This window comes from Lycium ferocissimum, chromosome 4 (assembly GCF_029784015.1).
Source record: "Lycium ferocissimum isolate CSIRO_LF1 chromosome 4, AGI_CSIRO_Lferr_CH_V1, whole genome shotgun sequence".
NCBI classification, from domain to species: domain Eukaryota; kingdom Viridiplantae; phylum Streptophyta; class Magnoliopsida; order Solanales; family Solanaceae; genus Lycium; species Lycium ferocissimum.
Window position 1 is genome coordinate 31,463,661 of NC_081345.1, and position 12,366 is coordinate 31,476,026.

Sequence of the window (12,366 nt, forward strand, 5' to 3'; positions counted from 1 at the left end):
GTGAAAGAAGTATTTTGCAAATACATGCCATACATCTATTGATATGATATAATCATTCGATACAAATAAGTTTTAATCCAAATTAAAAGAGAGACAAAGAGAACATTTTAGTGTTGTCTTGCTTTTGCCATTTTACTCTCTTGATTTTGAAATAAGTTAACCGCTGTAACTTTTATTGCATTAAATTTCAATAAAAAACTTAATCGTCATATACTATAATTTTAGCATGTGATTTATGTCAACTATTGTTACCTTTTGATTGTGAGTATAACTTAAGTTTAACAAAGGTACATTACCTCTAGTTAAGTTAGATTAGTTCATTTGAAGGGGGAAAAAAAAAAAACTCATTTGAATACTATATTATAGCAGTGAAAATATAAAAATGAGGCCATCTATAATGATTAATGACTAATTAATGATTATGCATGAATATTTGTGGGTCCCCTGATATGATGATGTAGAGACATGGATGAGACACTCCAAAATTAGCGTGAAATGATATGATCCTGATTGGCACAAGTCCCTCGAAACCTTTCACAAGTAGCCAACCAAAGAGCTCCAAGTACTCCAAGCCATGTTCATGAAAAGAGGAGCGTTGGAAGAGCTTGAGAAGAGGATTTCAAAAGTACAACATTTGAGAGATAGCTTGGGAGGATCTAGAAGAGGCCACTCCAAAAAGTGGCTAGGAGCGCAAAGTGGCTAGAAATGCAATTCATGGCTAAAAGATGCAAATCTTGGTCTGGTATTCAATTCAAGACTAAGGATGCAAATTAAGGTTATTATCACGACCCAAACTGGAGGGCCATGACGGGCACCTGACCATACTAGTCAAGCACCACCTGACATACATCTATAACATCAACATAAACATAGGTGGGCTGATAGGGCCATCATATGACTCTCAATAAACTCACAAGGAACATGCATGTATCAATCTGTTCTGAAAGACTCATCTGACTGTACATCATCTGACTATACTGGACATCATCTGACTGTACATAACTGTCTACAAAGTCTCTCATCGAATACATAACACAACGTGGATAGGACGGGCATATATATATATATATATATATATATATATATATATATATATATATATATATATATATATATACACACACACATGACCATGCGACTCCTGGCATCTCTGAAACAAATGGAGTGCACCAACCTCATCCGCGGAGCTGATATCCTAATAGATGGATCACCAACCTGTATCTCAGAACCTGCGAGCATAAAACGCAGCCCTCCCAAGCAATATGGGAGTCAGTACGAATAATCTACTGAGTATGTAAGACATGAAAACAGTATATATGTAAGAATCATGAAAGCATCTAAGATTGATGAGTTAATCTGTATATCTGAATGTATCGGTGTGACTGTATATCTAGAAATGTACGTATAATCGTATAATCGGAGTGCCTGCGAGGGCGTATGACATGCATGCTTTCTTTCAAAAATCATATACATGGGTCATAGTATAACTGTTAGTGTTGTGGAACGTACAGCCTGATCCATAGTGTTAGTGATGCGGAACGTGCAGTCCGATCCATATATCATATCGGCCCCTCTGTGGGCATCATCATCATTGTGTACCAACTGATTAGGTGGTAATGCATATATAACTCCTATCCATTTCCCCATACCCCACATACATATAATATACGCGTTATATAGCGCCTTCTGGTCATGGGTCAATGTGCATATGTATAAATGAATGCAATGCATAAGTAAAATGAATAAATAGAACTCTCGGAGTGACATAAAGTCGTACTACCTCCGATAGACATCTTTTGAGCTAATATCATCAATATACGTAATCTCAAGACCCATGAACAGAAGGAATAATCATAAAAAGTGGTACAGGAACATCAAAGACTAGAGTACTCCTAATGCTTCTAAGAGTAGAGTAATATGGAAGCTCATTCATTCGTTCGTTTGTTAATATCATAAGGGTCATGCCAAAATGAAAGAAAGGATAGCCTTAACATACATGCATGATCTCCTCCTTAGTCTATAATTAAGCTCGCAGAATCTCCTCGCTTCTACAACAAGATAAATGATGTCGTCGTCAACAAACAGTGTCGCAACTATCATACTTTACTAATCTTATAACCTATGGAAAATCGTGCAAAGACCTCCCCTGTTATACTATATCCCAAAGGACACCAAGGGTCATCAACAGCCCAACAACAACAACAACAATCAACAATAGCAACAACTACTATATAATCCAATATAAACCTCTTCGATTACTTTAAGAATCATATCGAGCAGCAAGCTCGTTGAACGAATAACAAAGCATCATTCAAACCCAACTCTCCTTTCATAATTCAGTCCACACCCTTCATATCATTATACTTATGTTTACCATATCCTTTTCCACCCAAAACATCATAAAGAAAATCTCTAATCAGTCCATATGTTTTAACTCTTCAACCTTCACTTCTGAGTTGTAGTTTTACTTGTTTTCCTTAGCAACAATAACCACAATATAGTTAGTTTATATTCCAAAATTTCCAGCAATTAGAAACCATATTTACATCTTCAAAACAGTCCAACAACACGACAATAAGTTACTAGCATTTTACGACGAGCGACAAGCTCAGATTGGAACATATAACCCGTATTACCTTTTGTAAGTTCCTGTCTTAACTTAATAATATTCTCAACATGATAATGAAATCATTTATTACAAATTCCAGCCTTATACCATAGGATTATAACAAGAAAACAATCCGCAAAATCAACTACTTCCGAATAGCAATTCTATTCTTAAGTTCATGCTTTTCTCGTCAATTCACCTCAATCAACATCAAAATAATCATAAGTACAACAAAAAAATAATATATACTCACCTTATACAGTAGCCCCAAGCTGAATCCCAAGCTTCCCTTAGCTTATATTCACCTTCAACAACAACCCAATACGATAAAAGTGATTTCCTTTCATTTAGGCTAACTTTCAAGGTGTAACTTGCATCAAATCTTTGTGTTTGGCTCTTGAATCCATGAGAATTGATTATAGAGGGTTTGGGAGAGTTTAGGGGTGAGAAAGGGATAGAAAATAATGCAAAAAATCAGATTTCTCGTTTCTAATATTTCTAATTTTCTTGTTCATTCCGTGTCACTGTTCACCCGCGTTACCAATCATCCTCGTACTGTTCATCCGCGTTACTGTTCATCCAATGGAATTATTTCAGGGACTCGATTTTTCCATCGTTTTTCACGGATGGTCTCATTCTCGAGCTTATATTAACCAACTTACGATATGAACGACGCAAAAATTTTCGGAGGTATAGCAGTTATAATTGCAAGCATTGGACAGTTGGAGCATTGAAGACCCATGTTGGGGCTATTTTCGCAAAGAGCCACTTTAGGGCCTTTGTTGTAATGTCAAGACTATAAATAGGGTACTTAGTTTTCATTTGCTCCTTAGCTTGAATATTGATGAAAAACTCCTTTTGAGAGATTGTTTAGTTATCTTAATATAGATTGTTTGGTTGCTTCTGAATGTGATTTCTTGGATGCTAATTGAATTGCATTTCCATTGGGTTCATAGTGTGTTGCTCATTTGTGGATTTCATTTGGGTAATTCATTGAATTTAAATAGTTTAGGTTCCTTGGTTGAATTTCAATTAGGAGGGTTTAAGTTTAGAATATCTAAGTTTGCCTAAGAATCCATTACTAAGTGGGTCTAACTTTTATCTTCTAACTTCTCATCCTCAATTCTTCATCTATCATTTTATTTCCTTTTGTTGTTCTTGAATTTCTTAGAGTTTCAATTAGGTTTCTATCACAGTAGGCATAAGCAGTTAACTAAAATGACTAAAATGCCATAAAAAAAATAAGTTAATCAAACTAAGCTAACATGTCGATCCCATAGCCAAGCTAATATGTTGATCTCATAGCCTTTAACTCACTCTTCTATAAAGTAAAAATTAAAAGAGGAACGAAACGATTTTATAAATTTAATAATTGCAGAGCATGCAAAAAACGTGATTTTCAGTTTGTACAGTTAATCGAACAAATTTCTAAACCACTAAAACTGATCTTGTATGGATGGTCTTGTTGTAGAATAGAGTCACACCCACGGAGTTCGTTTGGTGACCGTTAAGGAAAATGGTAAAAGCGAGTCAAAAAATAATACTTATTTGATAATCCAACGAAATGACATGTTGATATTAAACATAAATCTCTTTTTCACAAAACGAGAAACTCGATTAATGGATCCATTTTAGCTGCTTGTGTTGTCAAATTTTCTGTCAGTGTCTCACACACCGTTGTGCTCTGAGGCTATAAGCAGTAGAGACATCAAAGAAGTGAACACTAAGTCCACGACGAGGGCACAGATAAACTTAAAAACAATCAACAACAGCCTATAAGCAATTTCAACAAGAATCGTTTAATTCAAAAAATATGGAAGAATAGCCTAGTGATATGGATCTGTGTCATTGTACATCGTCATACATTTGCTTGTTCCGAGGAAAAATCTCAAAAATTGGCGACATATTTGCTCGCCTGGCCATTAGGCAATAAGGGGAAAATGAAGTAAAATGTAATAAAGGGAAACAAAAGAAGAGCATAACACCTAATTCAAACGTCTAAGTCCGTCTAGCAGTCACTAGTCCCTCTTTCCCATCCCTAATCTTCACGTCTAGTCCTCCTACGAGCAGCTGCGGCAGCATCCTCATTCTTCTCTTTTTTCTCCTCCGTGGCTCCTTGGCTGTTTGAACTTGATGCCTCAGCGCCATCACTTTTCTTAGCCTTTCCAGTAGCTGTTGCCTGCACAAGCAAGAAGTATTCTTTTATCAAACATACCCAACGAAAAGAGTTCCATTCTTTTCTTTTCTTCCTTATGGGGAGGGGGCCCTGATTTGGGTTCAGACTTACAGGTAGCTGCTTCTTTCCACCAAAGGTGAGCTTCAAGAGAACTGTGAAAATGACAATTATGATTGATATGACTGCACCAACTATGAGATTGGGCTGTTTCTCGGCCTTTTCAAGAAAATCCTACAAGAAAATCCCTGTATTAGTCGCACATACAAAAAATGAAACAACATGCAATGTCAGCACACCGGGTCATTCACTCACCAGTACTTTGGACTTGCGTTCGCCCAAGAAGGGAATTTCAGCCACCTTGTAGAGGAGATCAAATACCATTTTCTGCAAAGTGTTCCAAATATATGTCGGATTAAGTGACCGAATAAATAGAAAAATCAAGAACAACGGAATGTATCTTGAAGAAAGTGTAATCAATTACCTGGAATCCATTGAGCCCACCAGAGATCGCTGCTTCCTCAGCCTTCTGTTTCTCTTTCTCTACATCAAACTTGGTCTTCCATGCAGTGTTCCTGTATGAGTTTGCAACTTTCTCATCACTTGTTATCAAGACATTGTCAAATAATATACCATCTTGCATTGTCCAGATTTCAATGCCAATTGCTGCAATAGGCTCAAAATTGGGCCTATCGAGTTCGAAGTAGTTGGGATTTGGAATATCCCTTGGCTTCCAAATACCCTTGTAATTGGGGTTGTCAATCAGTGGAGCATGCCATTTTCCCTTGTAAGCTGGATTGCTCTTCATTGGTCTTTTCCATTCTCCACACCCAGGGGCTTCTTCACACTTTGGGTTGTCAATTTTTGGAGCTTCCCATTCACCATCTTCCTCATCAACCCAATCTTCAGGCTTTGTTGCCTCAGGATCATCGATCTCTTCAGGCTCATCATCCAACCATCCCTCAGGCTTCTCAGCTTCCTCATCTTCAATTTCCATTGGTGCATCCTCATCCCAATCATCTGGTTTCTTAGCATCTGGGTCTGGAATTTTTGCCCTCTCATCCCAATCCTCGGGCTTCTTATCATCTGGATCTGGAATGGTCTTCACAGGAACAAGAGGTGGCTCAAAATCATCATTTGAAAGGAAGTTAGCCTTCTTCTTCTCTTCCCCGTCAATTAGGATCAGCAAAGCATTGTCTGGTCTCAGTACAGCAGTGTAAACATGGGTTAGTTTGTCAGAAGGTACAGATGGTGGAAACTTAAGGTGGTGCTCAATGTACTCCCCGCTCTTAGGATTCTTATGTTTCAAGATGAAGTGAACCTTGTCAGTGGCTCCACATTTATCTGGTCCAAACATTATAGTATAGGGAGACTCGTTATTGAATTCCTTAGGGATCCATCCTGCCTCCTGGGGGCGGAGGTATTTAAGATAAGCACCACCACACTCAAGTCCTTCCTGGAAGCGAACTTCATATTGAAGAACCACAGTTCCATCTTTAAGGTCGACAACATCGTCAAGCTCCTTGACAATAGCATATTTCCTTGCCTTCTCACTCACAAGAAGCCCATGGTCATCATGTCCTTCACTCTTGGCATGTTTCCACACACCTGAGACAAAATTACAACTCAATATAAACACTTGAAACTACACTTGAAACTTTGACAATCAAAGATTGGCTCGGTATTGTAGACATAAAGACATTGCACAAGGATATCAGGCACACTCTACAGTGAGAAATTTATCTTAACAGTTAAAGATTGAGTTAACATTATAGGCATAAATACATTGCACAAATATACAAGATTGGCTAATGTGACACAGATCGAGGAATCCTACATTGCTTCGAAACAAACGGATTTAGGCCCATATCTATTGCTGGGAAGCATAGAATATACATTAGTATTTCAACTCTAAAACATGGTTCAATATTTAGCAGGGTGGCGCATATATATTACACCTTCATAGAAATTAATGGATTTCGAATAATAGAATATAACTACACAAAGCATCTTATCGCCTTCTTTGCCATGATTCTGTAGGTATAGACTGATGTCACAAGCAACATAATAAAGATGTTCTATTGAACATCCATCCCTTCTTTTTTGAGTTGTATAAGCATTGAACACATTAATCAGCATATCCCTTTAAGTTTCTATTTGATATTTTGGTATCATTTCACTATCTCCACCCTCAACCAAGACTAGAACATAAGCAGAGCACGCATTCATCCGCAAAAATTCAAAAATTATCATTAACAATTTAAATCATGAGTTTAGCAACGAGTGCCCAAACGAAGAAAAAGAAGAAGAGAACACTCCATCCTTCTCATCTTATATTTCATTTTGGATGACATATGACAGATTTGCTTATATACACTTCCACAATTTTCGACAATTCAAATTGCAAAGTTTGATATTTGATGTGATTTTGCTTAATCAATTAAACTTTTCATTCCAATATGCTAATAGGATATACAAGTCAAATTCCAAAGAAATACTAAACAGATCCAGACAAAAACTTACCATTATAGTCCTCCTTCTCAGACACAATCCAACGCCCATCAAATGCCTTATCGAATGACTCGTAAAATTTCTACAATCACCAAAACAAAGCAACCAATTCTTAGCCAACACATACATCGTTAAAATTAAATGATCCACCAGACACACTATTGCAAACAGAGGTGAATTTATAGGCTAAAATACGGGTCACATGAACCATGGTCTCTCAGTATTTTACGTATATATTTTCCAAAGTTGGTCTAATATTATCCGCCGGCACCCATGCGGCTAAAATGGTGCAATGTACTAGGGATCAATTCTCACTTAATATATTTTGTCCTTATTTTTTTTTTCAGTGATATATCATCGCCTCTGATCGCAAAGACAAAGATAAATATACATGTAAGAAGAGATATTTCTCTTACCACATCTGAAGAGGCGTATAGTTGAGACACAAAGCAACCGGCCAATAGCAACAATGTATATTGGATCAAGATCCTCCGATTCCGCTCTTCCATAACCAAAAATGGAGTATTTAGTGATGAAATTATTATTCTAAGAATAGCAGAGATCTACAAATGGATATGAAACCCAATTGAGTATAGATCAAGAGGAGAAGAAGAACAAGTCTCCAGAAACAGAGTGAAATTTGCGGGACTATAAATAGATCCTGAGAAATGTCGCATCGAGTTGTTGTAGCAAATTGTTCTTTCTGCCACGTGAACTGGACCAATCAATATTTGCCACGTTAGTAGTTGTTAACTATAATATGTTAACTATAATTGCATATGAATTCATTAATTGTTAACTATATTATTATGTTATTAAAAGAATGTTTTTTGTGATGAGTTACCATATTAACACGTAAAAAAGTTTTGCACTTCAATTTGGTGGCTCAAAATTTTCCTTACAATCTAAGTTAATGAAAAAATTATTGCACCTACCTTGATGATTAAAAGTAATTTCACAAGATTCAATGTTAAATTTTCGCAAAATACTACTCCCTCCATTTAACTGGATAAGGAATTTAAGAAATAAGGTATTTACCATTTGACTGGATAAGGAATTTAAGAAATAAATAAAGACTTGAAATTTGTGCTTCGAAACAATTCGTAGATATTTGTGTGGCTGTAAATCATCATTAAAGTTAAATTATTTCAAATATAGAAATGTGATTTTCAACAACAACAACATACCCAGTAAAATCTCACAAACTGAAGTCTGGGAAGGTAGGGAGGCTACCTTACCCTTACCTTGGGAAGGTAGGGAGGTTGTTTCCTGTAGACCCTCGGCATAAGAACAAGCAATTCAAAACTTTCGAAAGGATAAATTAAAAAAGAAAAGTGTGTCATATAAATTGAGATACGAAGGGTAGTACTATTCTTTAAGATATAAAAAACAGACGTGTTATTGAAGCTAAGATGGAACGACCATCAAAGTTGATGTGGTATTCAGAAATGCAGCACATCTAATTCATTTATATTTCTTCTTCTAACGTTATAAAATTAAGTAATTTACTAATAATGATGGAGAAGACTTCGCCTTCAAGAACGTAAGAACTTCCAATACTTTCAAGATACAACAATTATGCTTTGATGTCCTCGTTGAGCATGTAATGTATGTTTCATGATGTGTTTTAATATATTATTATAATGTCATGCGGTGCAAATCTATAGGGAGGGTATGAGTTTACGTATATAATATTATACTTTTTAAAAATTACTTAAATATATATGTGCACGTCCAGGTTCAAAATTTATTTGGTGCAATAATTATTGAACACACCTTTACAAATTAAGTCGGGGATTTAAATAAACATCTATCTAATTGCTCTTTCTTTTTTTCTCTTTTTTTTAAAAAAAAAAAAAAAAAATTGAGCCAAAGATTTAAATCTCACGCCTGTCTTGTTATTTTTCTTTTCTTTTCTAAAAGAGTTGATCCACTCACTGGGATAGCCATGTCTTAATTACGTTCCCTTTTGTTTTTTTAATTAGAAAAAGTTCTTTGTTCCGGTTTGTTTTCCAGAATCCCAAAATACATTGAAATCCTTAATTCTCCTTTTATTGTCGTTCGTCAAATCCTCTTTTTTGAGATTAAGATTTTCAAAATACTCTAACATTGGATGAAAATTTAAAGAAGAAGTAGAAGTAGTAGTAGTAGTAGTATGAGGAAGATGCTGAAAATGTGAGGCTCAAGTAATTTTTTCAAAAGAAAAAATGAATACAACATTTAAAGTTTCATTCGCTCTTTCGTGAAAGACAAATATATTGAGAGTCCGGCGCCAAAATGACACTTTTTTTATCCAAAAATTCCAAAAGGGATTGTGGAATTTTTGATAGACCAAAACGGGTTAATCGTGGACTGCTACGTGATTTACCCATTTTCATTAATAATTTCCGTCTACGTTTCTATCCGTGAAGTTAAAAAAAATAAAAAAATAAAGGACAAATCGTGTACTGGTCCACGATTTGCCAAAATTTCTTTTTGCAAATTGATTTTGGCAAATCGTGTACCAATCCAAGTAATAAGCAAAGAAGGAAAATTGATTTTGGCAAAACAAGTGTCCTCAGCAACCATAAGCAAAAGTTAGTTTTTCGGTGGAATTATTAGTGAAGGTGGGGGGGGGGGGGGGGGGTTCGGAACAGGTGAAAAGCATTTGGACATTAATTGATTAATATTTTATATTAATTAATTTAGAAAAGAATATGACATATATTATTTACAAAACGATTATAGATATAGGTGAATAGCATCTAATAGCCTTAGTTATGTAAATGGACATAAAGCACAATTAAGATTTTGTGAATGCAAGACATAAAAAATCTTTACAAATTCCTAAACATATTTTTCAGATTTTAAAATTCTACGTTTCATGTTTTATTTGAAGTTGAAATAATAAGCTAATTTAACAAATAAACACTTGCTATTTGATATAACCGTTTAAAATTATTTCAAATATTGAACAAGATCTAAGGATATAACCGTTTAAAATTATTTCAAATTATTTGGATGTGTGGGCACACTAGGAGCGACAAGATTGCGAATGAAGTCATCCGAGACAAGGTTGGAGTAGCCTCAGTGGAAGACAAGATGCGGGAAGCGAGGCTGAGATGGTTTGGGCATGTGATGCGGAGAGATGCAAATGCCCCAGTGCGGAGGTGCGAGAGGCTGGCTAGCGACGGTTTCAGAAGAGGTAGAGGTAGGCCGAAGAAGTATTGGGGAGAGGTGATTAGACAGGACATGGCGCATTTCCTGCTTACCGAGGACATGACCTTAGATAGGAGGGTATGGATGACTCATATTAGGGTAGAAGGCTAGTAGGTGGTCGCGTTTATCCTTTCTTACGAGTAGTTATATTACTCTATAGTTTCTTGTCTCTTGATTTCTGCGAGTATTTGTTGGTTTATAATGGCTTATTTACATTCATTGTTTTCATTTTCATAACTGCTTTGATTTGTTTGCCCGTATCCGACCTTTCATATGCCTTTTCTTGAGCCGATGGTCTTCCGGAAACAACCTCCCTACCTAAGGTAGGGGTAAGGTCTGCGTAAACTCTACCCTCCTCAGACCCCACGTTGTGGGATTCGCTGGGTATGTTGTTGTTGTTGTTGTTGATCTAAGGCCAAACGAGGATGCATCATTCACTAAAGTAGTATACCTACACGGCTTCTTTTGCATTTTTTTTGTTTTGCGTTTTTTCTGTGCATGTGGGAATAATTATGAATTTGGTCACCAAATTATTCCGCTAACTATTTTAACCTTTAAATTAATCCAAAATCAAAATTTGTGGGAACAAGCAGCATCTCATTGTCAATATTGCGAAGTGGGGAATTGGACTCTAGTTCAGAGTTACGCAAAACCAGTGTAATTCTATTTAATTTCATCCGCATACTCTCTTCATCTCAAATTATTTGTCGTGGTTTTCAAAAATAATTGCCTCAAATTATTTTGTGAAGTTCAAGAAGAAATTGATTATTTTTCTCATTTTACTCTTAGTAATAATTGTTCTTGAAAACTACAAACACCTCAATTACAGTATACATATTTAATAAAAAGAAAAATTATATCTTACGACATAAATAAGGGTAAAATAATTATTTTTTTTTAAAATTTTTAACTAGCATGTAAAAGAGAGACACGATAAATAATTTGAGTGAAAGGAAGTACCATTTATTGTACCTTTCGAAAGCGACTTACGTTATTGCGTTAATTTGTCGTTGCATTTAAATGCAAGAGTTGTGATAAAATTCCTTCTTTGCTTATTACTTGGACTGGTACACGAATTGGCAAAATCAATTTTGCAAATCGTGTGCCTGTACACGATTTGCAAAAAGAATTTTGGCAAATCGTGGACAAGTACACAATTTGTTCTTTATTTTTTAAAAAAAAAAACTTCACAGACATAAACGTAGACGGAAATAGTTTATGAAAAATGGGTAAATCGTGTAGCAGTCCACGATTAACCCGTTTTGGTCTATCAGAAATTCCACAACTCCTTTTGGAACTTTTGGATAAAAAAATGTCATTTCTACGCCGGACTCGATATATTGACATGCCAACTTTAGAGATTCACGAAATATATATGTCAGCATTAGTGAAAGACAAATATCTTATATTGGGTGTGTTGTTTTTATTTTGGGTATGTTGTTGTTATTGATACTCATTTAAAAAGGACTAAAATATTGGAAGCCTTGGAGGTTCTTGAAATCTTCTCCAATTAACGCGATCCTTTTCAACACTTCGTTCATGGAACAAACTAAAATTAGAACTGCCACTGTTATCTAAAAGAGGTGAACTCATTCATATATGAGATCACAACTTCTGCTTATCTTATCTATCACTACTCAAATGGCCATATAAAGCCCAGTTTGGCCAATTACATTCACAATATCTATTAGTTGTACACAACGTTAAAAGCTTTGAAGAAACTTGGCGCTCAATTATTGATTGACATTCATCGATTGAGGAAGAGGAAGGAAAGGGAGAAGGAAGTAAATTAAAAATAATTAAGCTAATTTACCCTTATAATGTAAAGTATGTTTATATAACAACAGCATACTTTGACATGTGAGATGAAGAAAAT

At 35.5% G+C, this 12,366-nt stretch overlaps 1 protein-coding gene across 1 annotated transcript; it reads right to left on the minus strand.

The window, feature by feature from the left end:
* Positions 1-4,386: 4,386 nt before the first annotated feature.
* LOC132052288 (calnexin homolog) lies at positions 4,387-7,926 on the minus strand. Its single transcript, XM_059443767.1, has 6 exons — positions 7,709-7,926; positions 7,305-7,374; positions 5,266-6,389; positions 5,097-5,168; positions 4,896-5,015; positions 4,387-4,787 (listed from the first exon to the last, which is right to left on the minus strand). The coding sequence occupies exons 1-6, from the start codon at positions 7,799-7,801 to the stop codon at positions 4,647-4,649; spliced, it is 1,620 nt and encodes a 539-aa protein (XP_059299750.1). The 5' UTR covers positions 7,802-7,926; the 3' UTR covers positions 4,387-4,646.
* Between the last annotated feature and the right edge of the window lie 4,440 nt (positions 7,927-12,366).